Source organism: Pseudochaenichthys georgianus, chromosome 7 (assembly GCF_902827115.2).
Source record: "Pseudochaenichthys georgianus chromosome 7, fPseGeo1.2, whole genome shotgun sequence".
NCBI classification, from domain to species: Eukaryota; Metazoa; Chordata; class Actinopteri; order Perciformes; family Channichthyidae; genus Pseudochaenichthys; species Pseudochaenichthys georgianus.
This window is the reverse complement of record NC_047509.1, coordinates 10,960,557-10,980,185: the sequence shown is the minus strand read 5'-3', so window position 1 is coordinate 10,980,185 and position 19,629 is coordinate 10,960,557. Positions and strand designations below refer to the sequence as shown.

The window sequence follows — 19,629 nt, the reverse complement described above, 5'->3', positions numbered from 1 at the left end:
TCTTCCCTCCCGTCATTCCACTGCTCTCTTGCTCCGTTCTTCTTCTTAGAGGAAACTCAGTGCCATGATTATACTGACGTTGATGAAAGACAAAGACTCCGCAACATCTGCGTTGAATAAATATTGAGATGACAAATTATGCATTTTCTTAGTCATTGTTCTTCCATCTGTTTCTACGGTTTGCAAATGTGTTCCCAGCTTACAGACTTGTCAGTACCACCAACATAAAATCACAATATTTATTTTCAGTAAGCACAAAATATGCTCACAAATAACTCAGTCAAACACAGCATATGTCACTGCAGAGCTGCACTGATAAACAGGAACTGGAGGAGAAGCCAACCAAGTGGTCGTTCATGGCGTTTCACTCGGTCACCAACAAACAGGTGCATGCCATTACAGACCGACACTCACACAGCGGCATTCCACACTACAAGGAAGTGTGTAATCGATGTTGTGGGAAATAAAGTGAGAAAAAAGTAGTTCTAATTGCAAAATGTAAATATTGAGTTTTCCCACAAGTGGGGGCAGACCACCCAGGATGCAAAATAGTCACCCACCCCCTTTCTCTTTTTGCCTTGTCGACCGCCCGAGAGATGTCTTTTTGTGTGTGTGAAACATCACCGACCACAATCAGCACTCACACGGGAACCATGATGTGTCTTTGCATGCAAATACTTCTGGCAGCTCCGTCTTGGCATTTGTATTGTGGGAAAATTAAGTGATGAAAACCCTTGAGAAGAAAGGTTGAAAGAAAGGTTTCACAGATTGAGTGTGTAACACCGTGTCTTTCTTTCTGTAAGGTGCCAGGGCTTTTGATTCAGGCAGCCCTTGTCTAGTCTGAATAATTTCTCACAAGAGAAGAGAGCAAGAGGGCAGCTGTGGGGGGGGGGGGGGGGGGGGCAGGCCGGCACTGTAGCTGCAGTGTCTGACAGACAGATACTCCTCCATGTGTGCGTTACCGGACGGTGTCAAATACTTGTCTGGACTGTGACAAATACCTCCTGCTACCCTCACTCAATTACCTGCAGGATTAGCTATGAAACATAACCGTTCACACTGCTTGCTCTTTGAAGATCAGAGACAGCTGCTTTTTTCTTATGACAACAGAAAACACTCAGTGAAACTTAATTTAAGCCTTTTGATGTTTCCTTTCATCAAGACTGCATAAATACAAATCAACTGACACAACATAAAAAAGCAATTGAGTGATTGCGTAATGAGTCAGTGGATCGACAGAAGGCGCCTGCTTGAATTAAACAGAGTATTTGATGGATCAAAAGCTCTAAAGATGTTACTTTGTACTCTCTACATTTTCAAATATTCTGCTTTTTACTTGTTTTAATACAGCTATTTAGACAGCTGATCAATGGCTTTCCAAAAAATATCTAAGAAATCTATCAATTGGGCTACAAGCAGTTTGGCAGAACAGCACATTCCCAGCCATCAGTAGTTATACATTTATTATTATTATTCTTTTCATGAAAACGTACCTTGAGTGGATTTACTTCCTGAAGCTGACTGTTGGACAAAGGCGACCAGGCAGAAACCTACAAATCCAAGGCTTGCGCGTCTCAAAGCGTGCATATACATGTTAACTTTCACTAGAGTTGAACACGAGTACTTTATAAGCTCTACGATGCGCAAGAGCACATAGGCTGTGCGGTATAAAGGTCTCTTGTTATTCCCTCTGAGGAGCCGCTGATAGGACACTGTGCGATCCCGTTCCTCTTTGCGCTGCTTATTTCGGGTTCAAGTGATCGGCGAGGACAGCCCGACAACGGGGAGCGGAGGAAGGCTGTTCTGTTATCATGTTTCGAGCCAGACCAATGTCAATTTAAGAAAGGGGGAGTGAGAGAGAAAGAGAGAGAGCGGGAGAGAGAGAGGGAGAGGAAAAGGGAGAGGGAGAGATGGAGTGGAGCGGAGGGGTCTGAAGGGGGAGGAGAGAAGAAGCGCTCCGGACTCCTCTGCTGCTCCTTATCTTCTCACTCTCACTGTGTCCCTTATGTGTTTGTTCTGCAGGGATGAACACAAAGGTGCCAGTAAAGGTAGACCTGGGCTACCACGTGCACCGGAGCCGGGTTTGTGAGTTCACCTGGTCGGTGTCACCTGAGCAAAAACAGTGTCCCGTCGGCGTAAAAGCTTGGCTGAAAGGGTGCTAGAAGGCGGATGGATTTATAAATGACTTGGATGGGGAAAGTAATAGCTTGGAGATTGCATTTTGTTCAGCTCATTCAGCAACCAATAAGCACCCATTTTCCTCGGGTCGTGGGTTCAGTGTTGAAGTGTATGATGTCTGCTATCTCACTGATAGAAGAGATGAATGTGTTCATTAAAACAGTTAGTCAACAACAAATATTGACATTTAGAAAAAGGCCAATCAAGCCCCAAATATTAAAGGATGTTTGATGAAATTCTTAACAAACGTATTGAATTCAAGGGTTGATTAAATTAATCGTTCTCCTCCATGCTTACTGAACTGATTTAAAAGTTCAACTAGAGCTAAGCGCTAAATTGCAAAACTTATTAAGATGAAAACATTTCCCCAGTTTCTGCATGTCATCGTTATTCTGAGGTCAATTGGGGGCCCTGAGCAATTTCATATCCCTGTTATAGCTGCAGCTGGACCTGCATGAAGACCCTCCAAGAGAACCTAATTAAAAAAACATGAAGAATCTATTTATTTAATAAAAAAACATGTCCATAGTTAGTTATTTGAGATGAATAAACTATACCAGCTGTTTCAAATGCCCTTCAACATGAATCAATTCCTCAGGTATGATACATAATAAGCAGTAATTGTTTACAGGAACATTGATGAAAGCAATATCATCGGGGCCACCCAAAAGAATAAAAAAGAAACAAGAATTCAAAATATATTTTGTGTCATCTGGTTTTAAACCATAACCAACACCACATTATCCGCTCGTCAGTATTGACTTTTTCTCTGTAGAAGATTCAGCCACATTGATTTTTCTCTTGGCTTTGAATAAGTAAAGCCTTGTCTGGTGTCAAAAGTCGAGTCATTTAGGTGTGCATGGAACAAAAATACAATTTTTCTTAAACAAAATAAGGATGTGAAGGGTTTTGTAGTTTAATGGATTAGTTTGCTTTTCAATCTCTGGCATCAGCCATCCCTGCAAAACACTGATCACAGGTTTGCAATCATTAGACTTGAGGAACGAGGCATGAGGGGTTCATGAATCAAAAAGCTCCACGCTCACATTACCAGACGCACAGCTCACTGATCTACTCTACCACATTTCACCGAAAATCACATCAGAAACATTTGTTTTCAGGAAGCGCCCCACAGAGGAACTGCATCTGAATCCCCACACCTGGTACCTCTGCCTGCATTCTCACCTTAATGAATCAGCTGTGTCGATGCCTTTATGTTGTCATTTCAAAGGACGGGCGGATTCGAAACTATAATTATCTCGCTGGCTTCCATGTGTAATTTGTTTCTCCAATCAGATATAATTAGGGCCTCACAATGAGGTTGATTGGAAATAACAGCTCTAATTTCTTCAGATGGAAAAAGTTCTATGGCTGACAAAGAGTATTATATTTCATTATCCGCCATTCTACCACTTTTTTAAATTACCATTACTTCTAAGAAAAGGTGTCAAGACGTAACCTCAGATGTAAAGTAAGATATTTTATAAACTAAGTAATTCAATTCGGTTTCCATGACAAAGATTAGGGGCCTCACTAAAAAGGAGATTCAGTACAACAGAAATACCTTCCGAGAATCCCTCTTTGATTCCACTGAAGAAGAAGAATAATGTAAATCTTCAGCACAAAGTCAAGCAATTCAGTGTAATTAAAATAACATCCGTCAGGGATATGGAAATATCCCCTGTCCCCGTATCTAAATCTCTTGGTAATTGGGAGCACTTGTCTAACCAAATGAGCTCAGTCACTCTGGGAGTTTGAAAAAGTCAGAACACAGTTTGCCACCAAAGTCACGCTGCAGGATCAGTACACTTTTCATGGCAACACTTCATTAAATGCAGGGGGCTGTGCACTGTGCACCAAACCGAGCTATTTTTACACTTACAGACACACAAGGGAAGCCGAGGAAATGTTTAATTTATGATGCTCGTCATGAACAGGACTTCAGCACAGGGTAAAGAGTGTGGAAGGTGTCGAGAAAGAGCTTTCGTAGATTCATTCCAACGAAGACCATTTTTTTTAGAGGGAGACAACGTTTTTATGCAACATGTTTATGAGATTTGAGTAACTGACCGAAACCTGACTGGTTACGAATAGTACTTTTTAGATTTTTAGGCAGTTCATAACTTTTTCTTTCAAAAGAGTTGAAGCACGGCACTATTTGGATCTATAAAAAAACATTTATGATTGTTGGAGCATATTTAACAACTGCCTCAATGGTTCCAAACTTCCTAATTTCCCCTTTTTTAGCCATCAAGAGACAAAATATATGTTGTACCCAGATGTTTTAGACAACCCACTTTTTTGCTTTGGCTCACACGATGCTTTAACAGCTGTTGCTGCAAGATAAATGTAAGATGGATGCATGTTGGGAGGCGCCTGTGAGAGCCATCACTGCACTACCCTGCATGCTAATGAACTGAGGAGTAGAAGCCCTGCAGAGAGCCTAATGCTCTCTTCCAGATGGTCCTACACGGGGACACATCACCTAAGAACCTCATTTAACTACCAGTTCGACATCTATGCTCCCCAATTGTCTAAAAGAGTTATGTGTGGAGATGCCAAGGCTCACAGCTCAGAGGATTTTCCTCTTTCTTCCCCTCTTTTTCCACTCTGCAGGGGCCTCATATGCGAGGTTACCAACACCACCGCAGGCTCAGCAGGATCTCTTGGTACTCACCATGCCAGCACCACAGGGGAGCAGAGTGGCTTGCTGAGTTCCACACTTTAGTACAAGCATCCAGGCGAACGCTGTGGGCTTGCCCCAGGAATGCCTTCTGACCACAGCCTTAGTCACTGGCACTAACAGGGAGCAAGAGAGGGAGAGGGAAGGAAAAAGGAAACACAGTTATCAAGTCGGAAGAAATGAAGGTGTCACACCAACTGAAAGGCTTTTTTCAAAGACGACTTTTGCAGCATCTTGGATAAACACAATTGCACCATCTCGAGAGGCTTTTCAAGTTGTGTTTGTAACATCACAGCACTGGGTATGTCAGAAGAGTTGACACCTTCTAATGAGCGTTATCAGCGCAGCACCCTCGGGCTGTGGGTTATGAGGGCTTGTTTTTCTACGCTCCAATTCATATTACCTGAGACTTAATGCTGCTGCAGCAGGGAGGAAGACAAGATACGGACAGCATTGTTAGCTGCATGAGTGAGCATGTGGGTGCTGGAGGGGATACAGGCCTGTGCGAATACTCTATCTGGTGTGTGTGCGTTCTGTACATCTGTAATCAAGTGGACTCATCAAGATAAGATGAAGCAGAAAGGGAGACATTGTGATACGTTTAATCCTTTGTGATGCGCCTGAATTATTCAAAGTGTCAGTCATCATACAACTTAATTGTACAACAGCGCCTACCGCCTAACACACACACACACACACACACACACACACACACACACACACACACACACACACACACACACACACACACACACACACACACACACACACACACACACACACACACACACACACACACACACACACACACACACACACGAGAGATAATACCCCTATATTTTAAGCAAACTTTTTGGATGACACAGAACTGGGCCGGGCATGCTTAAACCCCAGCACACTCAGCAGTGGCTCTGCGCCACTTTGTCTCCACTAATCCCCTATGATCAACGCATATGTGAAGAAAAGGACAAGGCTCCTGGCGGCCTCTTTCAGACACACACATCATGTAGGTAGGTAAGTACAGAAGAGGACCAGGGCGCTGGGGAAGTCCCATGAGCTCACTGTCTAGCCTGATAGTGCAGCAGCTACACCCACCTGCTCCAACTACCCAGGGAGTGTCTCCATTGTGGAGGTTCAGCCTATGTGTGTCATGAAAGACCAAATATGACACGTTTGACTAGTCAAACACCAAACTTTAGATCCCATTCAACCCAACGCACTTTAAACTCCACACAAGTGACGATTGTGTTTAGGGGTCATTGTGACACTGTGATGAGTAAAACCTTTTAAATCGCCCACATGGCCTCTTTGCTAATACTCTGCCCTGAATCATTTCCTCTGAAGGGAACAAGACACAGCGATGTTATTCTGAAAAACTGCAGCTGTGGACAAAACTGAGCACCACGCTTGTTCAACCATTGTTTAACCTTATAAGTAGTAGAGAAAAGAACTTCCTGTACAGGTGACTTCCTGTTTTGAAACACCACATGTGTCGCAGTGACACTCTCCTTCAGGTAGCTTCTCCTTTCCCCGTGGTTAGGGTTTAGATTAAAATATCGATGGAAGTAGAATAAATAATTGGCGAAGGTTATGGAGAAGGTTAGGGCACATATTGACAGGGGAAAATGGCCTCTTTGCTGTCCTGAATAATTTCCTCTGAAGGGAACAAGACACTGATTTTCTTCTGAAAAACTGCAGCTGTGGACAAAACTGAGCACTCAGCCACGCTGGTTCAACCACTGTTTAACCTTATAAGTAGTAGAGAAAAGAACTGTAAAAAATAACGGAGTAGGTCTGTAAAGAAAATAAGAAAAATCGTAAATGCTACAATTCCTATTTCTCCAAAAACAAACCCATTTTATGAGACGTTTTAAGAATCAACAGCTGAACTAAATTCAATTTAACTATTGAACGAATGACTGAGGATAAAGCAGACTTGTAAATAGGAAGTAAATACAATGAATATGGAGTTAAAGTCATTGCTTTGGCTTTTTTTTATCGGGGCTTGTTTGGCAGTAAAAGAAACGCCAAAAGTGTTCCCTTTAACAGTTTCTAATAAATAACTGAATTTAAAAACTTGCAAATCTACAACACATAATCAGCTGTTATGACTTCATACAACATTAAAAAAGTGATACAAATGAGTGTGATAAAAGACTCCCAAGACCATAGATAGAGAATCACATTTAAAAGATAGTAACTAAACAGTCAAATGTAAAATCACAGCGTCGTGTATAGTGCACTCGCTGATTTCCACTTTTCTAGTTTCACTTTCCACAATTTTTGGATCCCTTTGTGTTGTGATATGCAGAAGTAGGCTAGAGGTGTTTAAATTAATCAGCGTTCTCAGTGTTAGCAGTTGAATCTAAAGGCAGTCTTCTCATCAGCATGTGATGTGAGAATTGTCTTGAATGCACATTATTGAAAGCTGCTCATCACAGTGGGGAAGTCTGGTTCCAGCATTTGTGTTTTTTTCCTGCTATGGACACATGCATCTAGACTGCCCTCTAGTGGTCGAGCTGTTTCTGTAGAACTGTGGATTTCAAAACTGGATACTGCAAACCTAAAAAAGGAATTTCTGTAACTCGTAATATTAATCTTTGCCTTGCTTCATTTGGAGTGGGTTACAACATTTTGGACCAGACCGAATTATTTCAGGCCTTTCAACAGGTAGTATCATGCCATGCATTCAGTGTATTGGCAATGGTCAACAACTTGAGCCCAATTATTTAAATACGCATTTTTTTACATTTTTGAGGAAATTGGCAGTATAGAATACATGCCGAAGTGACAATTAGCTGTTTCTTGTTTAAATGCAGCCATTGTTGTTCTAACAACTATCACAGTAATACTTAGATACTGATATATTACCATGTGGTAAATTCTGCTCATGCTCTTTCTGCATCATATATTTATTGTTGCTATGTATATAAATGTCCGGCATATTTACATTTGAAGCATTATTTGTTTTAAAAGTGTTCATCAATGTTCATTGTCCCTGTTCAAATAAACGATGACGTGAAGAAAACGTAAAACCTGATGATTCTCAAAGGAGGGCTGGAGCGTATTTTTATGGGGAGTTTATAGCAGTAATGATAGAATGTTGAAAGTCACCATGAAATATGTGTGTTCAGATTTGTGTAGGGTTATGAAACTGAATATATACCTTATATGCAATCCACGAGCTGTGTTTCACATCCATTGCTGTTTATCCCACAGCTGCTCGTGTTTATCAGCAGGCCAATTTAGTGGGCCAAACTACTACAGGTAACTTCCTGTTTTGAACCAACACGTGTGTTGCAGTGACATTCTCCTTCAGGTAGCGTCTCCTTTCCCCGGTTAGGGTTCCGATTATCGATGGAAGTAGAATAAATAATTGGTTAAGGTTATGGTGAAGGTTAGGGCACATATTGACAGGGGAAACAGTTCGATATAGCAGCAGCACGCACCTGTCCCTCTCACCTCATGGTGGTATTTCCCTCTGCGGCCCCCGTGTGACGACCTGGAATAATAAATCCAGCAACTCTCACTGCAGGATTAGAAACATTAGCCAACACAACACATTTGTAAAAGGCATTCAAACAAAAAAGTTCTACTCTACTTAATCAACCAGTTGTTAGCAGGTTGTTTGATATAATCAGGGTTAGGTCAGATTACTTTTCAATGCAGTCAGTTTGTGAGTAATGTACTTAATTGGATTTCAAGAATTTCTTTTTTTTTAAACTGAACATTTAAAAAAATCTAATATTGCACTTAATAAAGACTTACCTCATACCAAAACAACTTATTTTCTTGATAATTAACTCCAAACATATTACAATAGAAATAAAAAAGCATTTTGCACATTTAGCAGAATTTACATTTACTTACCAAAACAGTATTGGTACACATTTAAGGGTTAGGCCTATTGTGTGTATTCTACAACATGTGGGATGCTGTTTTTTATGTGTCATTTTGTCCCGACGACTACATGGAGAACATTTCTGTTATTTTTTAGACACTTCCTAAAATGTCATCAAATAATCCTTGGCATTGTCATCATGATCTGCATGCACATTTTTATTATTGGCATTCAGGTTGATTAAAGTTACGTTTTTTGTTGTAATTTTACTATTTAATCCTGATAACATGTAATCCAATTCTACCCAACCCTGGCTATAATATATCACTTCTGCATCGTGTGTAATTAAGGTTTATGAGTAACTTTATTCCCTAATCTCAGATCCCATCATAACTTTTGTACACGTTGGTATGCAAAGTGATATCTGGTATGTTATTCAAAGCAGCTGATCCATGACATCAATGAGCTTAACAGTGAAAGTGACAGGAACTTCCACTGAGTCCTTGTCAGTCAGGTCTGCTGGCAGCGGGACATCAGAGCGCAGGTGGAAAGTGAAGATAGCTCGCAGGCCTCAGAGCAGCAGCATAAAGCAGCCTGTGTTGGTTCGATAGCACGCAACTGCTTCCTCTTTACAGTGAAAGAGATCCTTGCTAATTTAAACAAATACAAATCATACACACACATTATTATTCTAGTTTAATGTGTCTTCATAGTGTTTCATTCATCTTTATTGCAAAAATATGCTCATTTGAAAATATTGAAAACAGTATTTAAATCCCTTTTCACGTGGCTCTTGTTAAAAGTTAAAAGGTATTATCTTCCTTAGCAAAATTGTATAAACAAAAAATAAACAGATACATTTATGAAAATATTCTGTTTGTAGATTATGCAAACTTAAATACGTAATAAAATACATGTTGGGAAGAAATCCAGGGTGTGGTTAAGACAACAAAGACTGTGCACTTGGCACTAAGACACCACACCTAAGTGTAAGTGTAGCTTGAATGGCACCAACTAGAAAGATAAGAACACTTCACTGCTGCACTGGTATCCTTTTGATGTGGCAGGCCTTCAACATTGTCCGAAAGGTCAATATTCTGCTCCTATAATGGACAAAATGTGTTGATTCAAACACTTTAGCCGGTTTCTCTACAAACTCCATAGTGCAGTTGTCTCATGATGTAAATACCTATTCAGAGTTGACTTTTAAATTGAGCTTAATTTTCACAGCAGTAGGTGACCTTAACGCCGTGTTAGAGAATAGAGCACATCTATTTATCTCTGAAAGTCTGCTGCAGTGATACAATTATTTCCAGACGTACTGCCTGCTTGTAAATGTGCCACCAAGAGCAGCAAAGGTGTTGCATAAGTCTAAACGTGGAGGCGGGAAACAGGTTGTACCAGTTCTCTCTCTATCAGATAAAAGGAGCTAAAGCTGTGCCAGAGAACATCTGTCTGTTTGAGATTTCACATGACGTATGAGGGCCAATTCTTTACGTACCACCAGAGGAAAATGATATATTAGAAATGTAAATAAAGTACATTTGTGACTTGAAGGCAATGAAAGGACAGTATGTTATATAAAATATATAACATGTGCACCTAATAAAAGTTTTGGGGTCAACAATTGACACCACATAAATCCGCTGTGTAACAAGCTCATACGTTTTTCCATGTGTGTCACTAAGCAACCACAAAAACGCCATGTTTCAAATTCTTATCACCGAGTGGCCGCCGGCCTATTACGTGCTTTGAGTTACGCTAAGGTATTTTCCTTTACTTTGACACGCTGCACTGAGCCATACAGGGTCAATGCAGCTCATGTTAAACACACAAACACCTACATATTAGCTAGCTCCTGTAGACAACAAAGCACAAATCTGAAGCATTTTCGGAAGTGAAAGTGAAGAAAGGTGACCTTCGAGAGTATCTAAAAAGGAGAACAAAGAGAGGAACTAACCTCTAACAGTGTAAAGAACAACATGTGACAGACGTACGTTTATACATGTAGATTACAAGAAACATATTAAAATTACAGATTACTCAATCCCTTTTTAAAATGAACAGTATTTTTAATTTACAAAACCACAGCTACAGTAAGTCAGTGTGTATTAAAAAAGGTCTTGATTGGCAGTTTTATGAGAAATAAAACACTGTACATAAGGCTGGCCAATAATAGTAGGTGCGGCCAATGAATGCTAGACATGCGAGTCAGTCTCGTGCATGATGAAGTAAAAATGAAAGAGCATAACTAAGATCATCAATCATGTATGAATCTCTGGTATGTTCCTTTAAATATATGATCTGAGGGATACCATGGCAGATGGTAAGTAAGTGTGAAAATGGATGCCTCAGTCCCTGATCAGCCCCAGCTTCTTCAGAGCGTCACGGCGGTCTTCTTCGTTTTCTGACCTCGGGCAGATCAGCACGCTGATGCCTTGCGATCGAGGAAGCTTCTGAGAGCTTCCGGTGTGCTGAAAGGCATTGTGGGCCTGCAGGGACCTCCGTAAGTCCGGCTCTTTGCTGATGACATGGCCTGGATGCAAACCATTTCCCTGAGCAGCAATGAACTCTTTGCCACTCCCCAGAGAGGCGGGACGAGGACGATTGTTACGTAGCTGACTGGAGCTCCTCTGATCCCCTCCCGCCTTGTTGGATTCTTGGCTCGCCATATAGCTGCTTAGGCCAGGTAAAGAACGCTCCAGGGAGGCGGACTTGAAGGCTTTTGGTGGGGTTAGATGCTTTACCAGGGCAGGAGGGGTACGAGGGGGCGTGTCGACAGCAGAGAGTATATTATCCGACGGAGGAGGCTCGAGTGAATCGCTGAAAGCATCAGGCACTAGGAGGACCTCAGCAGCTGTAGAAGGAGCTGCTGTCGGCTCAGCTGCAGGAGGTGGGCTGTGGACTCGGATGTAAGATGGAGTCAAGGGTGGTGTATTTGGAGCTGTTGAGATGATTGGAGAAGGAGGAGCTGCCCATGACTTTCTGGTTCTGGGAGAAAGTAAAGGACTCAGGGCAGGGCCTGAATCTGCCTCAGCAGGCAGCAGGCCGAGCTTCCGTAGGGCTTCAATGCGGACCCTCTGGGGGTCGGACAAATGCCGGTCGCTGTTAGTGGACACCGAAGCTCCAGAGCTGCCGTCATAGCCAGTTTTGTGTGATTTGAGAATAATGTTGGAAGGAAGCTTCTTGGGCCTAGGGGCCACAGCAGGGGGACTTCTGGGCTCAGCGGCCTCAGGGGGAGGACTTAACGGGGGAAGACTTAACCGAGGAAGACTTAACGGGGGACCCGAGCTGACGGCTGGTAGACCCAGCTCTGGAGGACTGTTTGGAGGCTCCTTGTTCACAGGTGACCTCTGTGAAGACCTCTGCTCAGTGGCTCTTCGACGTAGCTCCCACAAGTCAACCGTTCCTCCTGGCTGGTGGTTGTGTATTCCTACAGGTGGAGGAAGGTAGTTCACTTTCTGTGGCTGTGGAGGCTTAAAGGGCTCATCCATGAAGGCTGAGGGAGGAGGGATCACACCCGCATCTGTCTCAGGGGCCCCAGTGGACGGTCCGGGGGAAAGACTGTCACCTGGGACAATCTTTAGTGTACCATCCTCATCCGTGGATATGCACAACTCACTGTGAATGTTGCCATCAGTGACTGATTCTGTGTCTGGAGGGTTGAGTTGAGTCATGAGGTTCATGGATGTGTTCAGATCTTCCCTGTCGAATGCAGGAGAGGACGCTGGTTCTGGAGTTTGGAAAATGTGATGCCCCGCTTTGTCTCCGTTGGTTAAAGCTCCTCCAGACTCATCAGTGTTGAAACTGGAAATGTCTAAGTATGAAACAGACACATACTGCAGTTATTGATTGTAATTTAGTGTTCACATTATATTTCATTGAGCTGACGCTTTTATCCAAAGCAACTTACAGTGTAATCAACCATCAAGATACAAAACAATTATTACAAAATCAGCAAGTTCATTAGCTTTCAATTAGCATTTTGTCCAAATATTGTTTTTGTCTTGATATGAACATACCATTTACTCTCATGTGACTTGTTTTTTCTGCCTGTAATCCAGCTTCTGGTTCATCGTTTGAAAAGCCGCTGTCCTCCTGCACCTCCAACGCTTCAATTGTTTCCTCCAGATACATGATACACGCCCTTTCTTCTGCTGTTAAGTGCTCCATACTGTCTTCGCTCTGCAGACAAAATAAACGCATTTAAACTCGGAGCAGTTTCTTCAGCAATCTCTGTCCTCCCTTCAACCCTTACCACCGCCATGAGAGACAGTGCAGGAACAAAAGGTCAAAGTGGTTTAGTGGTCAAGCTGCTGCAAAGGGATGACTAATTGCACCACTTTTGTCCTGTTCTATACTTGGCCATCTTTTATTTTTATATTGGCCTGTCAGGGGAATTCATTTCAGGTGACAGTAGGTGCTTGTGAACGGCATTAAAAAAAAACTCCCCTCTAGTTATCTATAGAGAAGCTCTCACTGACACCCTGCCTGAACCAACATGAGTGTTCCTCACCTCCAACACATTAACTTCCTCTTTGACCTTCTCATAGATACTGTAATAAACCATGCAGAAGTTATTAGAGCCTGATGCACAATGTAATGTTGCTGTGTAATACATTAAAGGTGGGGTAGGTAAGTTTGAGAAACCGGCTCGAGATACTGTACACTTTTTGTTATATTCCATGGAATGCTCTTAACATCCCGATAGCAATGAATATCTTAAGTGCTTTGACAAAAAATTAAAAAATGTCATCTGTGGAAGCCGTGGTACTGTAAAAAGCACGACCAATCATTTTAGCCGGCCCGGCTAAAGTAACTGGACGGCCTACCTGCCTGTCAGCCTTCCATCTGTGCACAAACTTATCTCGTGCCCTCATTGGTCATGTGCGCGTTCGTGTGTGTTGGGGGAGGGGCTCTGTGAGGAAGTGGCAGATTTGTTCCGGTTGTGTATTTTCAAATTCTAGCGCACTCAAGCTGGTTTCTCCAAAATTACCTACCCCACCTTTAACTCTCTCCAATTCTATTAATATTATATATATCCATAGACACCTCTAAGCAGTTGACAAATCATAACAGAGCTGGCCAGCTAATCAATCGGAGCAGACTGGGCTCTGGTTTCAGAAAGAGGGTGAAAAGAAGTGCTGCAGCAGGCAGCATGAGATAATTAAAGACACGTAATGACCATTAAGGCATGTAAACATGTCACAGTAGAGGCACACAATACAAATATCAACCTTAAAATAAGCACAATAGGGCCCTTTAATGTCTTGGCACCCGACTCTCAAGTTTTGTACAGCTTTTTCTGGGTGTACTGCGCCACATGTTTCCATTATGTCTGATGATTGTACTTTTAAACTGTTTGAACAAATTAATTGAAAAAAGTCCCAGTTCCTTATTTCACCACTCCAATAAATTGCAGAAGCGTGTATAAATGTAATGTTTATTCAGATGGACGAGAGGAGACTTGTCGCGGTAAAGTGTGTCCATGTGCTACACAAAGAGCAGATAAGAGACGGGGTCATTGGGACAGAAGGCTGGGATGAGATGTACTGCAGCACTCACATAGCCAGAGTTCGCCGATTACACTGTCGAGGCTCCCAACACTGTCCAAATTACACCATGGGTTCCATGGCAACGCCGCCTGGCCAAGTGTCGCTCTTCGGCATGGCATGAGGAAGAGGACGAGGGCGGGACCTGGGCCTCACAGTCCCCTTGTGACCGGTAACTTTCACAGAGACTCAGGCTGAGGTAGAACCTGAAAAGTAAAGGAGAATATTTAAGAATGGGACAAAATGATGAAATGTGTGTGTTACCGCTGTCTCTTCTTTACAATTATTCAAATACGAATACTGACGTCCTACAGCCGGTAACATGAGATAAAGCTTTAATCATTCACAAAATTGGTTTGCAAACATCCAAGCAACAACTATTAATGTACATTTTTTCCATTAGCGTGAAAAAATGAAGGCCACAAATTACAACTGATTATCCTCATAATGTAATGGCTCTTGTAGTTAAGATGTTAAATGTGCTCTCACTGTCACTGAGATATATTAAACATAACTAGCTATGTGCAATTGTGTCATTATGTAAATGAATGAATAAACTAGTTATCATTTATTTTTCATAAATTAGACATTATTGTTCTTTTAGGATGGGCTCACAATTTTTCCCGTCCGTCTTTGGATAATGGTCTGGTAATCATATTGGCAATAAAGCTTGTTTTATTGCCGTTATCGTTCATGTTCAGACGGGCCAGTACAAGAAGATTTCCTAATGAACTTTCAATGTAAGTGACGGGAGACATCCAGGGCTCAGTCACTGGTACACTTTTATTTATAAAGCTATGTTGGGCAAACTCCCGTATTACATCTGTTCTCTGGTAAAGCAGAAAGTTGCGGGCAGCTATTGTCTGAGATCGCAGGATGTGGTCTTGTTAGATGTGCCAAGAGTGAGGACTGTCTTAGGTAAGACGGCTTTTATGTGCGCAGCTCCACTTGTTGGAACAGCCTCCAGTCCAAATTGAAATTGAGCAATTTTATTTCTCTGAATGTTTTTAAGGCACGTCTGCACGAGATGCCTTCTGACACTATGGGTGTTTGTAAGTGTTGGTGAATATGTAAATATGATGTCCTCTATTGTTTGTTTTTATGTTGTTTTTATGTTTCATGTGGAACTAAATTGATGCAGGTCTCCCTTGTAAAAGAGATCCATGATCTCAAGGGACCTATCTGTCTAAATAAAGGTTTGAAATGAAATGAAATCCACAGTCCTCGTTTCTGCAAAAAGGGATTTCAAAACGTTTCTGAAGCTCATGTGATGCTTCAACTGTCTGTCCAGATACTTTCTAAAGGTTTCGACTTCTGGTACAAGGTTCCCTTTGAGCTATAGTGGAGGGATGGTAAACAGACTAAAGTGATTTCAAAAGTGAACAAAGACTTGTAATGGTTTATTATATTGACATCTGTAGTGAGAATTGTTTGCAGCGATAGATAGTACAAAGAAGAATGTTGGCATTTTAGCTCTCAGGTTATGCAGCGATGCCTTAAGTGGTTTGTTAATAAGCATTCCAGTCACTATGATTCAGCCATGAAGCGAGACGCCTCATCTTTGTTCGTGCATGAGCATGACGTGCTTCACATCATGTACAATCTGAGTAGACAGTTGATCTGCAGTGTTATGTTACATAGCAGCACATGTATTTCCTGCATATTACCGTGTGTATATTACTATTGACAGCTCAGGAATGAGGAGAGTGTGCCAGCCAAAATAAGTAGAGCGATTATTACATCTACTTATACAGTACAATACTAGGACAAGGATTTTCCAAAGCCTCAATAATAGAGGGCATATTTAGAAACAAATAATGAATTAATAAGACAATAAAGAAGAGGCCACATGAAGCAAAGTTCTTCACTTTCCATTAGAAGGGCTTAACGTGCACTAGCAAGTTTGGGAAGCACTTACAACCAACAATGTATCATGATTGACTCACAAAGGGATAATATTAGTTTCACTTGGGTTATGGCTCTTCAGTGGATTTGTGTCTAAATAGGTCACACAGATGTATAATAGTGACAAAGGCTTTCCAACCTGTTATATGGCTTACTCCCCACGTAGCTGCACAATCAGGTTCAGGTGTGTTCGTGGAAACAGAGCAAAGCCAACTGCATTGTTCTCTTATCTCAGAGAACATTTGATTAAACGAATAAGAGTAAGGAAATTAAGCGTTGACCGTTATGAGTCAATGTTGGTTTTAGTCCCAAAAACGGCATAAAGGTCACTTGGCATGACACTGCATGAAGGCTGACAGTTATCATAGTTTTATGATGTGGCATGAGTTTCCATTAACGCACCTTACCCATAAACAAAATATCTGCTCTGCCAAATTTAAATAATTTGTGATGCAAGTAATGCTTCAAGGAAAATAGGAGCAGCTTCTGGTAGGGCTGCTCAATTAATCGCATTTTAAATCGCAATTACGATTTTAGCTTGTGTAACAGAGGTGATCTTTGGGGCCAAATTGTGTAGTTTTGTTGGTGGCGAAATGTATGTAGTGTGTGCATCTGTATGTGTTTTAGGTTGTCAGTCTCTGTTTGTTGGTTTTATGTTGAAAAGTGTTCCCCTTCCCCCATGTCTGTTGCTGTTGATTGTGTGCACCTGGTGCCCTGTGTTGTCTCCTCCCCCCCACCTGTGTCTAATTGCTGATTAGTGTGTGGTTATTTAGGCTCTGTTTCCCTGTCTGTGGGGGAGCGGGTAGTGTGGTGGCTGTGCGCACAGGAGCAGCAGATTGAGGCTGTGTCATATCATATGTGTATGAGTTAATAAATGCACACACCGGGTTGTATTTTTGGACGTTCTGCCTCTGCCTCCTTGCTTGGTCGGGCCGCTCAATTGTCAGCTTTACAATTGGTGTCAGAAGTGGGATTGACCAAGTGAGGAGGTGAAAATGACGAGAGGAAAGAAGAGCGACCTAAGAGAGGAGCCAGATGACGGTGTGGCTGTGCCGGCTGACCAGGGGGCCGCGGCTGGTCAACCAGGGGACAGGATTGACCAACTGAAGGAGATGATGATGAAGTCATTCATGCGATATCAGAAGCAGGAGAAGTGCCGTTTCAGAAACATGGAGGAGCAGGTATCCATGATAAAAGAGGAACGGAGACTCCGGAGGCAAGACGGCAGATTGGCTGAGGAGCTTGGCCGCATCAACGTCTGGTTTGGGGATACACGATTATGTAAACAACATAATTCGAAATAAAACAATTATTTATTTTAAGTTCTTTTTTTTTTTTGGTTTCTCAGTTGAATTATACTTAAAGTTCAGGGTAATCAACTGTTCATAACATACTGTTCAAATGTTTTTTTTTCAATAAATGGATGTTTTCAAAGTAAATGGATAATCGTTTTTAATAATCGTGATATCAATTATTGACCCAAATAATCGAGATTATGATTTTGGCCATAACCAAGCAGCCCTAGCTTCTGGGATGTTTCTTGTAACTGACGGCATGTTATGACGGCAGCCTAAAAAAGATGAATGATTAATGACTGAGATCACTTCAGTGCTACAGCGAGAATAGTGAATCCACAGTATTTATCTTCAGTACTTTGCATCTATGGTATGACGATAGGACTTTAAAAGAGGCTTAAGTAAAATTTAAATATATAGAAAATGGTTAATGATTAAAACACTTGAATCACTCGGATTTGGACTCAAATATTTGTGTTTTCTAAAAAGATACAATTCCCCTTTGACGCTGACTTTGTTTGAACTATGGATATGCCATGGAGAGAAAATGTATACAGGGTAGAATTGATTAATTTGTATTATGGTCTCGTTTTAATAACACATTTTTAACGTTTTGATTAATCCCTGAGCACAAGAGCGCATTTATAGAGAGACAGATATGACTTTTCTCTGACAAATGAAGGATTACAAAATGTAATGCAGGATGCTTCAAGGATGAAAAATAAAAGTAAGCTTGAGAAAATACTTGAACTAATATTAACAAACTGATTTAGAAACTGGATCATAACAATACAAGTTTTAAGGCACAAGTTACAAGAAAGTTACTTGGTAAAAAATAGATATTGGGGAAGCCTGGTCGGAAGCTGATGAGCAATATCTTGTTGACATGAAGACATAGCAAAGGACAGTTGGGTTAAAACCTGATCACCCACATAACTAACTCGTGTTTTCTGGCAACAAAGGATGGCTGACGAAGCATGAAGTGGCCTCTTAGTCAAAGCTTTGGAGCCAATTATCGGTCCTCCCATCAGCTCATTCAGATCAGCAGAGCGAGGGAACAAGTGTCCGAGGCAGAGCAGCCAACACCTTATACCTGAACAACAAACCATAGCTCACTGCACCCACAGCTGAGTCAGGATCTAATAGTGAAATGAATGTCACTTTGCTTGCTCCAACTTTAAATTAAACTGCTCTGATGTTACTGGGTGTTCCACTTGAATTATAACTCAGCATATAACAAAACTATAAAAGGGGGAGGATCAGCTACAGGTATTTTAAATGTTAACTGTGAGAACCGTTTCAGCTTCCCAGGCTTAATTACAATCCAAGGAATCATTATCTACACTTTACGAGGATACATTATAGTAATTGTAAAAAAAAAAAGTCTTTAAAGGATCCAAACATGTGAAGTACGTGTTCAAGGGCAGCCGGAGAGCTGGTTTAATGATTGTCAGTAAACACAAGCTCATGGTGAACATCAGCAGGTTGTGTAACTCTCTACCCGCTCGAGAGAACACAAGTTTCTTCATTAATGTTTAGCTTGGCACATGTTCCCCTGAATTCTGTGTTATTGACATTTATCTTCAAATATTTGCACTTTGACTCAACCTATAACCACTAAGCCAACTTATATTCAATGATGCCACATTAATGATCAATCTTTGAAAGGAGGTATAGGTTCTTAAGAGCATGAAAGGGATTAGCAATGTAATATGTATTTATAGTGGGAATATTTCTTCATCACCCTCAACTTCCCTCCAACCCAAATTGCCCTCTGACAGATGATGAGCCTATGTGTGCAGAGTCCTGAAACCTCCTCAAATACAGTAAATAATCAAGTCAAAGCTTTATAAAATACTATAACTAGGGGTCTAAACGAATTGCACACTCATACCATGCTTTAAGGTTGATTATATTTTTGTAAAAGCACGTTTTTTAAAAAAAAATGTTAAGTAGGCCTATTCTTTCCTCATAACGCTGTTGTATGCATGAATAAAGCAGAACCAAAGATCGCACTCACTTCAAACACAGGGATTTCTTGATAACTCACCAACGATGTAAAAAGAAAAGATGTTGACCCGTACAGCTGTGTGTATAAAAAGAAACGAGCTGTGTTTAGTCCATGTCGGTGCACCTCAGTCCCCTCTGACAGCTGCACTGTTCTTGGAAGTAGAA

The 19,629-nt window shown here is 41.4% G+C and overlaps 2 protein-coding genes across 3 annotated transcripts in view; both read right to left on the bottom strand.

Annotated features, from left to right (window-relative positions):
* The window catches only part of scube3 (signal peptide, CUB domain, EGF-like 3), a 69,050-nt gene extending 67,170 nt beyond the window's left edge, over positions 1-1,880 (bottom strand). For both annotated transcript variants that reach the window (XM_034087122.2, XM_034087123.2), the window contains exon 1: positions 1,494-1,880. In XM_034087122.2, the coding sequence (XP_033943013.1) occupies positions 1,494-1,593 (100 nt within the window). In that variant the 5' untranslated portion in view covers positions 1,594-1,880. The remainder of the gene's footprint in view (positions 1-1,493) is intronic.
* An 8,873-nt stretch (positions 1,881-10,753) lies between these two features.
* LOC117448980 (specifically androgen-regulated gene protein) lies at positions 10,754-19,629 on the bottom strand. Its single transcript, XM_034086275.1, is given in 6 exon segments — positions 10,754-12,519; positions 12,725-12,887; positions 14,268-14,280; positions 14,282-14,322; positions 14,324-14,460; positions 19,475-19,629. Coding segments are annotated over 5 exon segments (1,731 nt in total). The 5' UTR covers positions 14,372-14,460; positions 19,475-19,629; the 3' UTR covers positions 10,754-11,053.